This window comes from Clarias gariepinus, chromosome 9 (assembly GCF_024256425.1).
Source record: "Clarias gariepinus isolate MV-2021 ecotype Netherlands chromosome 9, CGAR_prim_01v2, whole genome shotgun sequence".
Taxonomy (NCBI): domain Eukaryota; kingdom Metazoa; phylum Chordata; class Actinopteri; order Siluriformes; family Clariidae; genus Clarias; species Clarias gariepinus.
Window position 1 is genome coordinate 28,546,681 of NC_071108.1, and position 20,882 is coordinate 28,567,562.

Below are 20,882 nucleotides of genomic sequence, written 5' to 3' on the forward strand. Positions count from 1 at the left end.
CTAGTTCAGAGTTTGCGGCATTCATGTCACAAAATGGAATTCAACACATACGGACTGCTCCTTTCCACCCCTCTTCGAATGGACTGGCAGAACGTGCTGTTCAAACCTTTAAAGAAGGGATGAAAAAAATGAAAGGTGACAGTATTCAGACAAAACTGTCAAGGTTCTTATTCAGTTATCGCATAACACCCCATGCTACTACTGAAATAAGTCCTGCAGAAATGATGATGTCAAGGAAACTCAGATCTACCCTTGATTTATTGCTTCCTGATGTTCAAACAAAAGTTCAAAAGAAACAGCTGAAACAGAAGAAAAGTCATGACAATTCCTTGTTAGTCAGGAGTTTTGTTCAAGGAGATCCAGTGTACGTGAGGAACTACTCCTTAGGTCCAAAGTGGATTCCAGCTGTTGTTGAAAATGTGTCGGGTCCTTTGTCTTATTCTGTCATTCTGGGAAATGGACAGATCATGAAAAGGCATGTTGATCAAGTGAGAGCTAGAAGGATAAACATCGACACAGAGCCAGATGAAAACAACAGACCACCAGATGTTTCCATGAGGATGCCTGAAATAAAGTCACTGGAGGTGGACAATGCTACTGTACAGGAGAGTAAGGAGGTCATGGACGTGACTGTGCAGGAGTGTGCAGGTTCAGAAACTGTTCAAGGGAGCACACCTTCGACCAAAACACCAGAAAAATCTGAGTTAAGAAGATCAGCTCGGGAGAGTCAACCTCCTGTTCATTTGAGAGACTATGTTAGATAGACCATACACGTTATATTGAAAGAAAAGAGTGGTGATTTTGTTTGCAGTATTTGATAGTTAAGAGGAATGCCATATTGAGTCTCTAAATTTAAGTTTGTTTATAGAGATTGATAAAGATCCACAAAGTTATTTTTGTTATGCTACTAATATTCCTCAAAACTATTTCCAAGTTTAAAGGAGAGGGAAGATGTAGTATAGTGGTGGATATTGTAGTACCTTGGTTGATCCCTAGAGGAAGTTGGTTATTTCTTATTTTGTAAGAGTTTACCAGTCTGTGTGTCGAAAGAGAAGAAAAGCAAATACTGTGATGACAGACAGTGTGCGTACCGCTCTGGAAGTTAAAGTAAAGAATGAAACTAAGTTCTGTGTGTCTAAGATTATTTATTAATACACCTCACGATACCACACATAGCCAACACCATCAAGTCTTTAACCTGTTTGATACGTTCAAAATGATAAAACTCTGGTGATTACCTACTGCAATACTGCATTTAAAACAGTATTAAACATTATTAAAAGACATAAAAATAAATCTAGTATATAAAAACTTTATTTAATTCTGTTAAAATACTTGTTTTTACCTCTTAATTTCCGTTCATATCTGGCAGTATATACTGTATGTAGTTACCTAGAGAAGTAATTGTTCTGTAGTTAGTGGTTGCAGGCTTCTGCAACCACAGACTACACCAAGTTCTTTCATTATTTGATTAGTTATTTCTCAAAGGATGTAGTTACCAGGAGTTACTCACTGAAAACATCTGGAGAGGAATGTAATATTGTACACATGCAGATGACACAGATACAGAGCTGCCCAAAAATCTGGATCCATAGGCAAACATTTAAATGTATAAAATACAACAAATGCTTAAATCTAAAATCTGTATGCTAAATACAAGAACACTAAACATTTTCTGGTGTAAACTATAAACTGCTTTTGTAAATATGCAGAATCCTGATGCTGAATTTTGAGTAAACTATTAATGAATAAAATTAACATGTAACAGAGATCAGACATAAAGAGCATGAAACCATGAAATATACTATCTCAAATGGGCACACATGAACACAAAAATGACAAGGAAATGCGGAAACTAAGAAACTAAGAAACTAAGAAATAGGGACTTTCAATTATCAAATGTACAATAATTATATGTTCTTACATTGCAAATGAATAACTACAGCTCATTGGCAAAGGTTTATATACTTTTCTAGAAGGAAGTATGTTCTATTTACTTATGGATATTTCCTGGTACTCAATTATAAATGCATCCATTTCAGACCTGTTCTAGCATTTGACATCTCAGCTTTGATCGCAACACATCCAGGATCACGATGATCTTCCTGAAGCTCAGCGTCCTCACCTGTATGTTTCTTTCCATGATTTTACATAGAAAATCCATCTGCATTTTAGCAGAAAAAACTATGAACACAATTTCTGTTTCTTCTGAAGTTATCTGTGGTTTGCTTTACAGTCATTATATCAGCTCCTGGCTTAACTGTTTCTGAGGGTAATTTTAAAATTCATGTAAACAACAACACTTACATTTTATAACAGATCCTCGGAACTTTTTAGGATTGTTCTGAAATAATTCAGGAGTACTCGTTCAGATATCTATGTGAAAAATTTCTTTTTCAGAGAATATGATTACCTGCTATGGTGATGTCCAACGCCTCAATTGTGGTAATGTTAAATGTCAATCTACAACAGCACATAATAAGTCTATGATATTTGTATAAAAATGTATTTATTTTTAATATTTTATCATTTTTATAGAAAAATTAATTTCTATCAAAAAATCTTTTCTGTTTTTATGTACATCTAAATTAGTACTTTAATCTTGAATAATGTAACCATAAAGAACAAAGTAAATATATTTTTGTATATTTATATGTCTTCAGAGACTGGACTGATAACAGTGAAGTCTTCTCTGTACGGCCGTACAGACCCTGTCACCTGTAGTACGAATCGTCCCTCTTCTCAGGTTACTAATACCAACTGTAATTTAAGGATTACCACTATCGCTAATAGGTACAGAGTGTTTTGTTATAATTAATATAAAATATTACAACAATTTTGAGAAATTTAATTACAGTTAACAGGTAGCTGGACAATTAGCACAGAGAGCCATATGGAGATGAGAGCCAGTGAATTAGCTTGCTGCGTTTTACAGCAAAAGAAAAATCGACCAGGTATTGGAGTAACCCAATGAAATCATTTGATCTGTTTATCCAAAACAGTTGCAATGGACTAAAAGAGTGCGAGTTAAAGACGGATTTACTTGGCGACCCTGATCCATGCTTTGGAACCTACAAGTACTACAACACAACGTATGACTGCATCGATGGCCGTAAGTAGTCTACAGAGTGGTGGTGTGTTAGAATTTGTGAAGACGCTTATGCAATTGACATCATAGTGCACAGCTGTATAACTTGATCTTTACATTAAGTTTTACATTAATAGAATCTATATGAGAAATATATGGGAACTAACTTCACTAATGATAAAAAAAAAAAAAGCCAATGACTAAAACAGCCAGCTTTTTTTATTTCCTTCCTCTAGGTAGTGTTGTGATCTGTGAGGATGGCTACAGTACACTGCACTGTGGTAAGAACCTTTTCCCGAGCAATTTAATACTTATGTCACTGTTGATTCATGGCAATTATCCATGTCACTGTGCAGGAGACGATTCGATTCAGATAATAAATGCAAACTACGGGCGTGCTAACTCCAGAACCTGTTCAAATGGAATCCCTGATGCTCAAACCAAGAACACCAACTGTTACGCTCCAAGCTCTTTCTCAACTGTGACTTCACAGTAATTGCAGTTTTTGCAGTAGTACAATCCTTTTTGTTTTGCGATTATTTCATGACCTTGGTGAAATACACCATGTTAACATCTTGCTTACTTTTAAAGGTGTAATGGAAAGAAGAGATGTACTGTTAGAGCTTCAAACACTATCTTTACAGATCCTTGTTTTGGGACTTCTAAGTACCTCACTGTGTCCTACATCTGCACTAGTGAGTAATCTGATCTTCCTGACAATCTTTAACTTTTTACCTCTTCTTAATACGGAATTAACAGAAAACCTTTTGTATTTTGAGTTGGACTGAAATGTAAGCTAGCCCACATAACTTCATATTATATAATTTTAGGAAGAAATAAAGTAATTTAAGTTTAAAAAAAGGATTTCAGAAAAGTTTTCCTGCTAAATAACAGTAAGTTACTGGCAGCACAGATGCGAGCAATCCACTGTAATTTTACAGTATTTATAAATCACTTAACAGTTTATGACTGTAAACATAAAACACAGTATATTTCTGTTTTTTTTTACAATTTATAATACTGGCAGCACAGACACCAGCAATCTACTGTAATTTTACAGTACTTATCCAGTATTTATTTTACAGCAATTTTTGGTCGAAATTAAATGCATAACTGATTATTTCAGTTTAACTTTTATTTTCTCTGATTATTTAAGAAAGGTATAATTGATGATAAAATAACTTTTGGCTTAAAATAAAAAAAAAATCTACAATATAAATCTTATTATATTTAAAATTCCAAATTAAAGTACATATCTATAAAATATACAATAAACATGTCAGAAAGGATACAAATCAACAACTTTTATTAAAAGGTAGAGTCAAAAAATGACCCAAGAAATGAGCTAGAGAAAAATTTTAGGTAACAAAAATATTAAATTAAAACAGAAAATATCTCAGTTAATAGGGATGGTTAACACTTGACATGAAACAATTAACACTATTTAACATTCAAAAGACAACTTAAAACAATGTGCCATCGCAGGGCACACACACATACACACACTCACACCCTCATTCGCGATACAACCTTTATGAATAAAATACTGCCAAGAAAATAAGAAAAAGGTTTAAATTACCATTTAGTTTGTTTGCACAGATTGTTTGCATTGCAGAGTTGAAAACGAAAGACTTCCTCATGTGTCCTCTTCAGAATGAAAGCTACTGTATATAAATAAGTAATGACGTTTGCAGCAAGTTCACGTATACTTGACTGAAAATGATCTTGTGAATTGCTGCTTCTAAAAGTTATGTTTAAAATTATAACAAAAACAAATGACTTCGATAGAACAGTATTGAGATTTGATTAGCTTTGCACTTATACACGCCAATCAATCAGTTTCCAAAACTGTTACTTAAAAAAAAATTGCCAAATAGGACTGGACCACAATGCTTTGCTAAATACAGAAAATACCCGTCTAAAATAAATACAAAGGACTACTGTTAAAAAATGCAAACATTTTCCCAGAATACATTGTTTTTTACAGCACATTACTGCTTTAATGGAAAACAGTACATTACTGTCAGATTGTGGCTGTTGTTTTAACAGCAGTTTTTTTACAGTGTAGGCTTGGTTTCCACTAAGGGCTTATTCTTGTGAAGCCAAGTTTTAGGAATGTTGATATGTGAAGTAAAAAGTCAAAAAATATTGTTTACATGATTTATACACATTGCTACAGTATATCCATATATGCCATATATATATATATATATATATATATATATATATATATATATATATATATTTTTTTTTTTTTTTTTTTTTTTTTTATTATTTCTGCAAGAATCAGAGTAACCAAAAAATTTCCGGCAGGGAACATTGTGACCTGTGAACACGATACTGCTGCACTGACCTGTGGTTTGTATTTTTTTTATATATATTACACTGTATAACATTTTGCATAATACAAATTTAATTATAGCTATAATAAAATGATATAAAGCCAACAAACTACTGCCACCAACAGTAAATGCATGTTCTAGAAAGGCAGTGTGTGAGATGGGTGTTACTCCCAACACTATTTAATCACAATTTACCCTCTTTGGTTTCTTTTTTCTTAAAAAAAAACTTGCGTTAACAGTCTATTATTCCCTTCTGCTAAATTCTTTTGATTTAAGGTTCTCGTTATTTAAAGATCATCAGCTCTAACTACGGTCGAACCGATCCCACGACATGTTCTTCAGGCCGACCCCCCAGTCAACTCACCAACACAAAGTGCTACTCTTCTGACACACTTAGTAAAGTTGCTGCTAGGTAAAGGAAGTGTTTTAACTTCAGCATGACTTTTGTCATCAGGATCATGCCCTTTTTTTTCTTTAGAAGTAACATACGTTACTGATGTTTAATAGAATTCAAATAAAATTCTGTTGTTTGGCAGATGTGAAGGAAAGAGCAGCTGTCAGGTTCCTGCTACCAATGATTTCTTCTCGGACCCCTGCGTTGGCACCTTTAAGTACCTGAACATTGTGTATGCCTGTGTCTGATTGTGAGTTTCCTTCTTTGTCATATATCTATAGAATGAGATCCCATTGATCCTGAGCTCCATGAATCAATTTGATATTTATACAAATCAAAATAATTAACAAAAAAGGCATAAAAAACTAACATAATCATAAATCATAAAACTATCCTAATATACTATAGTTAATTCTTTTGACACAAAACAGTTTCACAAAATATACATACCGCAATTCCCAAAATACCCTTTATATCATACTTTTTGTAGTGCATACAATAGGAAGGATATTTCATTTGTTATTCTTTGATTTTAGTTTTCTACTCTGTCTTCTCTTTTCAGAATGAAAAGGAATCACATACACAACCGTGCCGACGATGCAGTGCAGGAGTTTTGGTGTTGGTGCACTTAACATTTGTATGTTTTATATTCATATAATCAACTGCTGTAATGATTTTATTTCTGAAATGTAATTATTTGCATTTTCATGTAATCATTAATCCACTTCACAAATGATTGTGCAATAAAGGATCTTCTGAATGCAAGCATCAAGAGTTGCATGTGTTTGCATGTGAGTTTAAAAATCCAAGTCAGTGACAAACAAACTGATCAAAAATAAACATCCTATGAGCAAAAAAAAAAAACTTACTTAAGCCCATAAATGCAAAAAGCAATCTTAAGTCGGAATACCAGTTAACAGTCCATGCTTGTGTAACCTATGGACAGTAGAGCCTAAATTCTTTAAAATGTATGTATGTATGTATGTATGTATGTATGTATGTATGTATGTATGTATGTATGTAATTAGCACTACGTAATGCTGACAAACAGTAACAGACAGTCCCTTTAAGTGGCCTGCCTTCGGTGGACCTTGCATGTAATTATTGACGTCTAAAAAGTGATTCATCCAGTTAACCATAGGTTGACAGCTATGTAGCCATAATGATGTATAATAATTGTGAAAGAGACTCTGACTATTTCAATATAATGTGAACATACTGTGACAACATAAAATCTAAATATAGTTCTCTGATATATTTTTATTAACATGTCTACATTCATTTTAATTAAACCCCAAGAAAACTCTAAAATACAATTGGATTCCGGACCTTAAGCAAGACATAGGAACTATGGAATTATGGTGCTATTTCTGTTGTTATTGCTGTTATTACTGCTATTGTGTATAAAATCAATTAATTATTTTAATTAATTATTAATTTAATTATTTAATTAATTAATTACAAAGAATTCTTATGTCATGCAGTGTAGTCTGTTAACAGGTCACTTAGGCTGGGGAAAATAAAAAGCAAAGATTAGTGAAGCCCAATGAATTAGGGTTAAAGTGTTATTGGTCTGAAATCTTGTATATTAATACAGAATTCAGTTATTTTAATGCAATCACAAGTGTACATATATATTTAAAAAAAATTACACCACCATATAAATACAATGGAATTCAAGCCAATCCAATTTTTTTTTTATTAAAAAACTGGAAATGCATGGTGTATTATAATACATTATGTGCCTGCTGTCTGTACAGGCTGCTGATCCTGTACATTATATGTCATTTATGACAAAATTAAATAAAAGAAATTGCCAATGATAAAAGCAACTAAATAGTATGAGAATTATTTTATGATGGCCCATATATTTAATAACTTTATATTTATTTTTTTATGTCATTTTTTAATTAGGAACAGTAGGTGTGTTTAGAGGACACAGTCCTGCCAAAGCAACATCCACAACAATGCCTATTACCTATTACGATTATACCTATTATGACAGAGTAAGCAGAGTATACTCTACCCATTGCTTCCTTAATTATCCTTCTTCTTTGGAGTCGATATGCATACACTGTCCTACTGGCAAACAGTCTGCTGTTTCATCTCATTGATAACCTTTCTGGATTCAAGGAAAGGTTAATGTCTTAATTCACTTGGCCCACTCTCAACCTCTTTGCACCTTCTTTGTTTTAAAAAAATATATATTTATTATAATTTTTTTTTTTTTTTGTGCAGCTGCTGACATTGTCTCTACAAAAGAATTTTTGTATCTTCTTTTGGAGCTCGCTTTGGTAACCCTTGCCGAACTGCGTTCTTTAAAAAAAACAAGTGAGATCTGTGTTGTTTTCTTTAGGTGTTAATTTTTTATTATCTTTCCTGACACAATCATAATATAATCTGACGCAACTCTCTCTTCTTTAATGTCTTGTTACATTTGTCTGATCCTATTTATCAGTGCTTTATGAAACAAGGGGGCTTTTTGAACCTATGCTGCGACTTTATATCTTCCTATTCAGATTCAGATGCACACGACAGTCTCTGGACGCATTTCTGTTATTTTTGGACAGCACTTGTTTTTTTTTCAGCAAAATCTTTAATTTTTCAGTTTCTGTAGATAATTTGGAGTTCTTCTGTATTAATTTTCTTTGTCCTGACCGCCTTGCTGAAATAAAAAATAATAATAATTAAGTTAAACTAATATTTTCCCTTAAAAAATACATTTAAAAAAATTAGTATCTAGTATTTGAATGTGCACTATGCAAGTTTTTATGGGCATATAAAACACAGAACTCTAGGAATAGCAGTTTGCTAAAATTTTAGATTTACTTTGAAATCATATGTTTACATTTGTATATATAAACATTAGAGCAAAAAAGACTTGTATTTTGAATAATTGTGGGATGAGAACGAAAGCACATTGCCCCTCTGTGATTCCTATACAGGTCCAAAGTTGCATAGTGCACTATTAATTAAAATGTGTAAACAAACCATGTACAAATTATAGAGACAACAAAACATTTTGGAAGAAACAGTTCCCTCACATATTATCATGTTGACAATCTTAACAAAGAACTCAACTTTCCTTAATCTACCTATGTCTCACCACACATAAAATTATACTCTTGGACCTGATATTACCTGGATATCTGTTGTTTGGCATTTGGTTCAGAATTTTGTGGTGGTGTCATCTCTACATGTTGCCTTTATCACATCTGCTGTGCCTCTCTCTTCAATACCTGCGCTTGTACCTTTGTTCCCTTTTACCCAGATCGACTACTCTGCTTGGCTGCTCTGCATTTTTTCTTTTGTGCCATCCCTCTATATTTTTTCTCAAATTTTCTGCCTTCCTTACAGGGTCAGCATCCCACTGTTCCCTATATTACTGCTGCTGAAAGCAACATTCCCCCTCCTATTCCATTTCCTTCCTTCCTAATGATATACAACGAATGTATAATTTACAGTAAAATAACCCAGAATCCATAAAAGGATAACGTGGTGCAAAATGCTTAAATGTGATTTGGGAATATTAGACTCTGTTACACATTGTCAAATTCTTTTTGACTATACACTGGTTAGAACTCACTTTTTTTTTATAAATATATATCTCTGTTTCATACATTGGGGGACCAGAAACAAGTCTTAGAAAATTTTTTGCCTGTATATCAGTATGTCTGTGCAGATACTATTGTTACAGCACACACAAAACTGGCTTGATGGAATTTAATAAAATTCTGCCAGTCTTTTGGTATGAAAATGTTAACTATAAGGGAGTATGTGCTAGTTTTGTGCCAGATTACTAAAAGATGACATCAGAGTAGTGGAAACTGACATTGTCCAACACAATTACAAAGTTTGGCAAGTCACAAATCTATCATTTTTAGTTATGAGTTCCTTGAGAAGAGTTTCCAAGAAAGGTAGCAGATGTATTGTATGGAAAGGAATATTATGTTCAGGGGTTTGATAATGAAACTGAAACACTGGCCAATTTTGTGTTGGAGGTTTTATGGCTAAATTCGACCAGCCTGGTGGCCGATCTTTACTAACTGCACATTCCACCAGTAAGAGCAGAGAAGGTTTAATTAGCAGAGTAATAGCACGGTTGTACTTAAAATATTGCAATGCACACGAAAAAGGATGAACCACATCCAACTGGAGTAACTGTGGACGCAAGAGAAAGCTGTCTGAAAGAGATGTCCGGGTGTTAACCCGACTGTATCCATAAAACCAGCTGCCCAACTCACTGCAGATTTAAATGTGCACCTAAACTCTCCTGTTTCCACAAAACTGTTCATCGGGAGCTTCACAGGGTCAATGTACATGTCTGGGCTGCTATAGCCAAATCTATTATACGAAACAAATAGTAAAAAATAAATATAATTTCCTGTAAAAATATCTGTCTGCATATACTATTTATGTAAAGCTCTCCCAAGATTATGCTGATCTTTTTTTTGGTAGTAAGTTTCTAATGTCTCCACATGAGTGATTGCACAATTTAAGCAATTTTGTCTATATGGAATAATCTCCTATAGTATTAAATTATCTTTGTAAAAGATGGTTCTTTGAAAAGCTTTTTTTTTATACTCACAGTAGGAGTTCTTCGCTTTTTAACAAGGATCTAGTTTGCTATACATTTTTCATTGTGCTTTATGACAACAGGGAAAGCATTTAAAGACAATGCAGTTAGGATAAAGTTCCCTCACAGAAAAAGAAAAAAAAAGAAAAGAACACATGATGAATGACTCTGCCTGTCTTGGGGCAACATTTTTCTTGTGTCTAGTGAAACACTGACTCGAAGCATTCAGCCATTTCTGGATGACATTTAACCCACCTAGGAACTGTTTCCTTAAAAGTATTTATAACAAGGCTATTTATATTAAACCATATTGGTTTCACCAAGATATAAAACCTTTTATTATGGTTTCTGGGTGGGTCAGTGGAGTTTGTTACAAAAAGGAGCACTGAATATACTGTATAAAGATCTGTTTCATTGGTGCAGCACATTGACACATCCAGCATCTGTTACAGAAAATTCAGCACAGTACAGATTTGACACATTCAGCATCAAGATGCCCCTTACTCCACTTATCAGTAAGACTTTTCTATGCATTTTTATATGATAAGCTTGGTGCGTTATACTAGATTTAAATTTGAACAAATTGTAATTTTTGCAAAAAGAAATTGTATATATGTATATAAATTATATTTAACAAAAAGTAAGTAAGTAGTGGAAATATAATTTTTCTAGTAATCTGTCTGTGTTTTTCTCTACAGTACTTCTTGTAGCACCTGGCTTACTTGTTTCTGGAGGTAATATTCAAATGCAGTCTTAAACATTTTAAATTATTGTTATGTTGTTGTTGTTTTTTTTTCAAATAATACAGATCCAAATTCATGTGTTGTTAATCAGTTGTTTTTTTTTCAGAGAACACAATTACTTGCTATGGCGATGTCCAGCGCCTCACTTGTGGTAAGTTTAAACATCATATGTCATTGCATGTTACTTGACCAAATAATAATACAACATACTGTATAAGAAACCTATGATAGTTATATGCAACTTCTTCTTCCTCTTATTTGTATTTTTTATTATTATTATTATTATTATTATTATTATTATTATTATTATAGTAGTATTAGTAGACAAGGCAATTCCTATGAAAAGATGCCATATATGTTTTCAGACACTGGACTGATAATGGTGAATTCTTCTTTGTATGGCCGTACTGACAACAGCACCTGTATTACTGGAAAGCGCCCTGCTCAGGTTGCTAATACCAGGTGCTCCCTGAGCATTTCCACTGTTGCTGATAGGTATAATTTTTCTTGAGTTATAATAGGCACTGTAAAATTATCCTTTCTAAAATCAACAAGTTGTCCAACAAGAGAAAGTCTTCACGACATTTTTTTCTGTGTTTTTATCTTATAAACATCAATTGTTTTTAAAAATAAGGAAAAAATGTTGGTAACTACAGTGGCAAGAACAAGTATGTGAACATTTTGGAATTTACTTGTTTACTGCATTAATATGTCATAAAATGTGTTTTGATTCTTATTTATGTCATGAGTATTGACAAATATGATGCAAAAAACCATAAAATTCCAAAAGGCTTTCTGCATCAATTTGTCATAAAACATGACCTGACCCAATTACGTCAAGAGTATTGACCAATGCAATGTGCTTAAAATAATAAACAAAGAAAATTCGGATCTTTAATGTCTTTTTAAAAAAAAAAAAAAACATAAAAAACTCATGTATGTGAATCCTTAAGTTAATGACTTCAAAAAGCTAAATGGAGTCAGATGTTAGCATACCTGGAGACTTGTTAAGAAAATGAGTTTGGTGGTTTGGACTAGCGTGTTGTGTTTGGACTATGTTTACCCCAAACAGATGTAATGGACTAAGAGTGTGTGAGCTAAAGACAGATTTGCTTGGCAACCCTGATCCATGTTTTGGAACCTACAAGTACTACAACACCACTTATGACTGCATCAGTGGCCGTAAGTAATGCATAGAGTGTGCATGACATCCTTAGTTGACTTTCTGCGAGGTTCCACTGACAAGGTATGCAAAACATTGATAGTGCAATAAAATGTGGAGTGTTTATGTACAAGAACTGTATTGTGTAAAGGTATGTGATGTCTTTCAATTTGTCAGTGGATTTGATTCAACATTCAACAGTCAAATCCAGTCCAAACTGATCCAGTGTGTTTAGGCCAAATACTTACTATCTAACATATGTAATATAATTAATCCCACTGTATGAATAATTAGAGTGCATACAATTTCATATATGTTTCTCATAATTCTCATTTTTTTAAATAAAAAGAAATATTTAATTAATTTAGATTAAACTATAAAGTTTAAACTTTTTGCATTTGACAAGACAAGATTTTATATTTTTTCTGATTATCTAGTTCATTACTACTATTGCTACACATTCTCCTTTTCTACTTAATTTCATGTCATTGATTTTTTAAATAAAATTGTTTATTTATAATAATAATTATTAGATCATTAAATATTAGTTATCTTGTGCTTTTGTTTCTTTCCTTTAAGAGTAAAATTCATGTACATTTTGTTTGCTTGTTTCTTTTTTATTTATCAATTTTATGTTGTAGTGCTTTACAAATATAATTTGTGCCTTGCAAAAGTATTTACCCCTTGTATACATTTTGCAGTGTTGTAACCCAAAACTAATTTGCACTTATGTTGAACAAAATGTTAATGTTGGTGTTTGACCTGCAATTGGCTTGATCCCTTTTTGATCTCTGATCAGTTAAGGATTTGTTTATTGATATCTGCAAAATATTAAGCCACAACCATAATTCTGTGTAGAACTCTTGGGGTGATGAGCAGTCTTTATAGCATGTTGATAAAATTGTTGGAATACATTTCACAGCAATGTGTATTGTCATATTTTTTTCTCTAGGGGTGGTTGTGATCTGTGAGCAAGGCTACAGCACACTGGACTGTGGTAAGAATGCCTTGTCCTCATAGTTGTGCTTTATTGCTTTTGATTTACTTTGCTATTGCACTAAGAATGGTTTACTGTTGTCTCTGTGCAGAAAATGATTCCATTAAGATCATAAATGCAAACTTCGGGCGTCATGATTCTTTCACTTGTTCAAATGGACTCCCCTGTAATGCAACCCACAACACTAACTGTTACGCTAAAAACACATCCTCCATTGTGGCAGCTCTGTAATTATTATTATTATTATTATTATTATTATTATTATGCTTGTTTATTTTAGGAAATCCTTTAGTTATAAACTTGGTGTCCATTGGTCCAAGAGTGGCAATATAACATCTTGTTACTATTTAAAGGTGTAATGGACAGAAAAGATGCACCTTGGAAGCTTCATCCACCATATTTACAGATCCTTGCAATGGAACTTCTAAATACCTGACCGTGTCCTACAGGTGCACTCCAACTTCTAGTGAGTAATCTACACTTTACAATCATTTACTTTTTAACTTTTTTTCAGTAATTCTCAGTAAACATGAATTAAATAAAGAGCTTTGACACATGCACTATGGTTAGACACTAAACCTGGCCTTAGTTTCTAATAAGGCACGATTTTCACTAAGACACAGAATATTAAAAGTATAGGTAAAATACGCGTTCATTACCTTTTATTTATCATAAACATTAATAAACAGTCGTGCAAATTTTTAGAAAACTAGATCAAAATTAGTATTGTTATTAGAAATGCTAATAACAATATCAGTATATAAAATATATCTATTTTGTTATTTAACAATTAACCTGTTTTCTGCAGGGGAAATTGTGACCTGTGAAGGAAGTACTGCTAAGCTGACATGTGGTTTGCACTTTTCTATTATTTGTCCAGATATTATATTATATTATATTATATTATATTATATTACAGTGGAACCTTGGATTGCGAGCATAATTCCGAAAGAATCCCAACAGAGCAATGTTTCAGTTAATGTGTGAACGTTAATGTTCAGTTTAGTGCGTGTGTGTGTGTGTGTGTGTGTGTGTGTGTGTGTGTGTGTGAAGGCGACAGGAGGAGGGAGGGGGCTACTGTGTAGGATGCCTTTCACACAGAAACACATGCGCGTGCTTGCATGCGCACACACGCTAACAGAAACACTGCTCTGTCTGAAAACTTCTTTAACAAGGAACCTCTCTAATGACACTCATTTGCACACACACTCTAATGGAATCACTGCTTTCTAACAGAGAGGAACTCAAGAAACTGGATCTTTAACAAGAACCCCCTCATGACACTTGCTTTTGCTATCTGTGCACGCACACACATGTGGCCTCACATGTGTGTGTGCTGTTGTAATAAACAATGCACGCGCATGGATGTTGACTATCCGAGTGCCGCACAAGCACTGAGACTGAGCATGGGAGATGATTACCCATAATCCCATAGCGTGCGAGAGGGAAGAACCATTGGCTCAGTCGTGATCGTGGGACACTCGGCAGACAAACCACATGCCTACTATTTGTATGTCAAGACATCGCTCGTTTATTAGGTTACAATTAATTTTTTTTCAAATTTGCTTGTCTTGCAAAATGCCCACAGACCAAGGTACTCGCAATCAAAGGTTCCACTGTATATTATATTATATTATATTATATTATATTAAAGCAATATCACACAAAAAATACTATTGTACTGCATAGCAGCACAACCGTGGTGCAGTCATAAATATTTTAGCTGTACTGATATACAGACCGGTCTGACCTACTTTTAATCATCCTGGCAACGAATAGATAATGTAATGAACGATTGTTACTTTACACTGTTACAGAGTGATACATATAATCCTGTTATGCTCTATCTCACCACTAATGGAATGTCTCTCATCCAATCAGATTACAGGAGCTAAATGTTGTATATGATTTACGTAATAATTTTTATGCATTATTTATAATAGCTTTTAAGACAATATGCTATTAGCACCATATCTTAATGCATAATAATTTGCAGCTGCTTATTTTTAAAAGCTAAATTCAACTAATTGTAGGTTCTCAGCATATAACGATCATCAGCGCTAATTATGGCCGAACCAGTTCCACCACCTGTTCTTCAGGACGACCTGCCAGTCAAATCTCTGACACAAAATGCAATGCATCTGATACACTGAACAAAGTTAAAGCTAGGTAGGTAAAGTATAACCTAAAGTGTGACCTATATGACTATCACACACTGTGGGACTGCTATCATTAACATACATTACTGATATTGATGGAGACAAACCGATATCCTGTTTTTTCACAGATGTGAAGGAAAGTGCAGCTGTGAGGTGCCTGCTACCAATGATGTCTTCTCTGACCCCTGCTATGGCACTTATAAGTACCTGACAGTTGTGTACTCCTGTAATTACCTGTGAGTTTTCCTCTGTCATTTATATGAAGAATATCACTCACTCACTCACTCACTCATTCATCATCTATAACGCTTTATCCTGTATACAGGGTCGCGGGGGGATCTGGAACCTATCCCAGTAGTCTTAAGGCACAAGGTGGGGTACACCCAGGACAGAGTGCCAATCCATCACAGGGCGCGCACACACACACACACACACACACACACACACACACTCTGGGCAATTTTAGGAACACCAATTAGCCTAATCCGCAGGTCTTTAGACTGTGGGAGAAAACCAGTGTACCCAGAGGAAACACCACCATGCACCGCCTTATATGAAGAATATGATTTTTAAAAATAATTTTTGGTGGTAACTGTAATCACACAAGTCATGTTTTTTATTCTTACTAATTGATAAAAGACTGCAAACCCATATCTCAGTTAATTTAAACTGCAAGACAGGCAGATAAGTAAAGAAGTCCATTAAAAGAGATAGAAACTTGAACTCTGCCCAAACTAACATTGTTACATATTGTTACATCATGCTAATATTTTATTAAATACAAAACAATGATACAAAACATCCCAAATAAATAAATCTAATTATATTTTCTATTAATATTTTTTATATTAAATCTGAAACATTTCACATCTTAAATCCAACATATACAGTGTGAAGCATGTTTTAACTCCCTTTTTTTCTATTTCTATTTACAGAATAACTCATGGGATTCTCTCCTCTGTGGCCTTTCTGCAGTCTGAAAAAAGTAACTAAATGAGTTTTAATCATGCAGAGATGTGATTCAGCGCAAATGCACCTAAAATGTTCATGCTATGTAATCAATTAAACTTACTGATTTACTTTTATATGTAATCACTTCCTCCTAAAGTAATGCCCCTTATTAATGATTGTGTATTAAAGTATCTTCAAAATGCAAGCATAACGTGGATAAGAGTTGTATGAATTCTTTGGTGCATGAATGTGACAGGGAATTTGTCATTTGGAATTTGTCAAAAGTAATATTTAGTCCCACCTGATCTGTAAAGCTGAGTGTGTTCAGCAACGGTTCATTTGTAGATAGAGCTCACCACTCCAGCATGCCCAGTTCAGTCTTGAGAGGGATTCAGTTTAAATAGAATTTCTGTACATGTTCACTAGTTTCCCCCTAATACTGGATTTAATAATACAAACCGGCCATAGGTGTGGATGATTAAAGACTAATTGATGCATGTGGGGAGCAAAGGCTAGAACAGTATCAGAATACACATCTTACTGAGGATGAGGCTGCTTAGCCAGAGCCTGGTCAGAGTGCTCATGCTGACCCCTATCTACTGTTAAAGCAGTGGTTCTCAAAGTGTGGGGCGCGCCCCACTAGTGGGGAATAGAGACATGACAGGTGGGGCGCAATGAACGGGAGGAAATTAGTGGAAAATAATAGGAAAGTACCTATTTTAATTCATGCTTTTATTTATTGATTTATTTAATCTTTATTTTCTTTATCGGACACTCGAAACTAAATAATGACACACAATGAAATGGATCATTAATACAAGTAAATTCAAATAACATCAGAGAAAAAGTGGAACCATAGTGCAACAATAACGGTTTAACGTCGGCATGTTAATTGCAGAGGAACAATATATAAGGAAACATTCAGTATTATATATGTAGTTTAATTTATTCCAATGTGTCTGCTAATGTTTCTGTATTTTTGTTAAAAATTAATATTTTATCAGCCAGTACCAGTCTGGCATTTCTAGTTTCCAGTGTGGTAACAAAGTTGCTTTTTGATCCTTCAGGCGCTGAACAGAAGGGAAGATCAATATCGTTCTACGCTTTTTGTTGCTGTGCGGCATTTTGCGATGATCCCTAAATCATTCGTTGCGCCAAAGAGAATAATGGTGTTTATGCTTTTAAACTTGTATAATTTAAGGCGGATATAGCTTAAAGACAATGTAGAGAGGAAATATATCTGTGTATCTTATTTGCGGGTTTATTTACGCAGCTGTTGAATTCGGAGATGCGAATATAAAACTAACTTTACCGCGGACACAAACAGGAGTTATGCGCTAAAATGCCCCCCTGCCACGGATTGCCCCCTACATAATCTCTATCAATTATTATATAAGAACATGCATTCAAAGGTTTATTATTATCGAATATATTATTACTATTATAATTAACCCTAGGCACGTGACAGCCGTCGAGACGATTAATACAAATCCCCCAAAATGATTATTTTATGGCACATTTATTTTGCAGGGGTTTGTCAATGTACAAATAACAAATTATTTATCACAAATTGCACTAAATAAATATTGTTTGTGGTGAAAAATTACAGGAAATTATTTTTATTATAAAATAAACAATATAAAAATATACATGTGGTATATGAAAAAATATAAAAATGCTTACTTTATAATTAAATTCATTTGTTATAATTTGTAATTTGTAAACCATAAACCTATGAATTTAGGAGGGCAATCCGTGGCCTAGGTCAGGGGCATTTTAGAGCATAACACAGTAGCGTACTGTATGTAGTGAGCATAATAACATCAATGGATACATTTGTTACATGGACCACAAAAAAGCAGGTGATTCAGCATCATCAGCCTAATCAACCAAAAATTCAGCCGAAAGGAAAACATGATGAAGCCTATGTTGCGCTTGGATTTATGGTGGTGATGGTGGGGGCAGAGGAGAGACCTCTGTGTGTTTTGTGTCTTAAACCGCTGGCAGCAGACAGCATGAGACAAAGTAGGAAGACACTTATCGACAACACACCCCAGTCACGTTAATAAGCCACTCGACTTCTTTGAAAGAAAGCTCTAGATAAGTGACAAAGTAAGCCTGTTATAACAATTGCACATGTATTTTATCTGTTTTGAACTTGGTGTTATTTGATCTTACTGGTTTAGAAATTGATTTTTCAATAAATAGTACACTTGGCCGTTTTCGTTATCATTTTGTTGACAAGTGGGGCTTGAAAATTCGCCCACTCCCTTAAGTGGGGAATGACAGAAAATGTTTGAGAACCACTGTGTTAAAGGTATCTACAACAGGCGTGTAAGCAACTGGCCTATGGGGCAATAAAAGAGGGTGGCATAGTTTAATGTATCAGGTTTTCTTTTACATCATAAGGACACCTGGGAGTATACGTTTTGCTTTCCTTGGAAAGAGATGGCATAAAGATGCAGTATGGAAACAAGGCCTGTGAAGGCAGTATGAAGCTCTGGTGCACAAGAAGGACCTGCACAATGTTAGACATGGGGTTTAATGTTAAGCCTGATCTGTATTAGCAATGATGAATGACCCTATGCTTTCTTCAAACAGCTGGTCTTGATGTTTCTATTTTTGGTCGCAAGATGGCAGTAATGAACCATTCTTCTATCTTACTTTTCGTTTACTATTGAATTAAAGTGAAGTGATCTTGCACTGGGAAAGTGGTTTCCTCAGGATATATTCCCACTGGCGTACAAATGAAAATGCAGCAATGCTAGTACAAATCCATGTTTTGTCAACTCATTTATTTCTTAAAATTTACCCCTTTTCCACAGTGTAAGTGGTTAAAAGCACTACTTTGTTGCTGGTGAGTGTCAATTTTGTCAATCAGGCATTTCCAGTCTACCAGAGTGTTGTTTTGTTTAGGGGATTGTAAACTTCAAATAAAACCTAAATATTAGTAATGTGTCAGTTGTAATTAAATTAAACAAAATTAAATAATAATCATAAAATTCAAGACCATTTTGTTTGTGATATACAGTACTGTGCAAAAGACACCATATTGTCTTTAGTAAAAATGTTATGAATTTTGTATAATATCTACATTATTACGTTCAAAACCATTCACTATTTACAAACATTATTGTATGAAAATAGAAAGTAGCAAAGGTGAAAAAGTTACATAAAAGGAACTGGTAAAGAGCATCTACGAGTAATACAGTACAATACACAAAGTCAATATTTGGTGTGAAAACTCTTTGCTTGAAAATAATTAGTACAAATAAGATACAAATTTGCACAGTTTTTTTTGTGAAGTGGTTAAGGTATTGGACTATTGATTTGGACATTAAAAGACATTTGCACAGTCCTGTATGTGAAAAATCCTTCTTTCAAAAAGTACCAGGTAACCCAGATCTCTCTTTGGTCTAGTACTGTATGAAAGAATATAATATGATGTATTGTGATTTAAACTGGACACAGATATGTTAGTGTATTAATACCATTACAGTAATATATTAATGCATCTTTTCTATGTGCATATTCTCTCAGAGTACATCATTACGTGTAACTAAAAAAAATAATGTGGTTTATTTAAAAAAGTTTATCTTTAACAATGCCACACATATACACATGAGTGTTTATACAGATGCAATAAATTTGAATATAATTGAAACATTGATTTATTTCAGTAATTCCATGCAAAAAGTGGAACTCATATATTATATAGATTTATTACACACAGATTGATATGTTACAAGTGTTTATTTCCTTTCATTTTGATTGTTATGGCTTACAGAGTCAGATAATAATGTATACATGTATATTTAATTTATTGTTATATGTCTTATATAATAATATTATAGTATTATTAATATTATATTAATATAATAGACATCATACTATTTTTCTTTTCATGAAGTATGTATACATTTTTAGACTGATATAACCAGTGCCCTCCACAATTATGGCACCCTAGGTTAAAATGTGTTCTTTTAAAACAATATAGAATCACAGTGCAAAAAAAGAGAAAACCAACTTTAATTAAAAGTACAATTATTCAGGTGAAAAAAATCCACATTAAGGCATTTTTTTACGATATCATGTGTGCAACAATTATTAGCACCCCTGATGTTAACACTTTGTCCAACCCCCTTTTGCCAACAAGACAGCACCTTCACAAGATTGGAGAATACCGATAGAGGGATCTTTAACCATTCTTTTTAACACAATCTTTCTAGATCATCCAGAGTCCTGGGTCCTCTCTAATGCACTCTCCTCTCCAGCTCACCCCTTAGGTTTTCAATTGGGTTAAGGTCTGGGAACTGAGATGAGGATTGTGATGGGAAGAGCTTGATTTTGTGTCTACTGAATCATTTGGTGTAGAATTTGCCACTTGTTTGGGGTCATTATCCTGCTGAAAGACCCAATGATGGCCCATCTTCAGCTTTCTGACATCAGGTCATCAGGTTTTGATTTAAA

The 20,882-nt window shown here is 33.8% G+C and overlaps 1 protein-coding gene across 1 annotated transcript in view; it reads left to right on the forward strand.

Annotated features, from left to right (window-relative positions):
- Positions 1-16,595, forward strand: part of LOC128530618 (uncharacterized) — a 31,548-nt gene extending 14,953 nt beyond the window's left edge. Inside the window, exons 13-36 of the mRNA XM_053504666.1 lie at positions 465-703; positions 2,069-2,127; positions 2,237-2,272; positions 2,401-2,445; positions 2,664-2,793; positions 3,003-3,112; positions 3,325-3,369; positions 3,445-3,580; positions 3,680-3,783; positions 5,402-5,446; positions 5,707-5,842; positions 5,967-6,066; positions 9,182-9,275; positions 11,099-11,134; positions 11,235-11,294; positions 11,509-11,638; positions 12,216-12,325; positions 13,258-13,302; positions 13,394-13,529; positions 13,656-13,768; positions 14,111-14,155; positions 15,336-15,471; positions 15,590-15,697; positions 16,397-16,595. Coding sequence (XP_053360641.1) covers positions 465-703; positions 2,069-2,127; positions 2,237-2,272; positions 2,401-2,445; positions 2,664-2,793; positions 3,003-3,112; positions 3,325-3,369; positions 3,445-3,580; positions 3,680-3,783; positions 5,402-5,446; positions 5,707-5,842; positions 5,967-6,066; positions 9,182-9,275; positions 11,099-11,134; positions 11,235-11,294; positions 11,509-11,638; positions 12,216-12,325; positions 13,258-13,302; positions 13,394-13,529; positions 13,656-13,768; positions 14,111-14,155; positions 15,336-15,471; positions 15,590-15,697; positions 16,397-16,454 — 2,256 coding nt within the window. The 3' untranslated portion in view covers positions 16,455-16,595. The remainder of the gene's footprint in view (positions 1-464; positions 704-2,068; positions 2,128-2,236; positions 2,273-2,400; positions 2,446-2,663; positions 2,794-3,002; positions 3,113-3,324; positions 3,370-3,444; positions 3,581-3,679; positions 3,784-5,401; positions 5,447-5,706; positions 5,843-5,966; positions 6,067-9,181; positions 9,276-11,098; positions 11,135-11,234; positions 11,295-11,508; positions 11,639-12,215; positions 12,326-13,257; positions 13,303-13,393; positions 13,530-13,655; positions 13,769-14,110; positions 14,156-15,335; positions 15,472-15,589; positions 15,698-16,396) is intronic.
- The last annotated feature ends 4,287 nt before the right edge of the window (positions 16,596-20,882 follow it).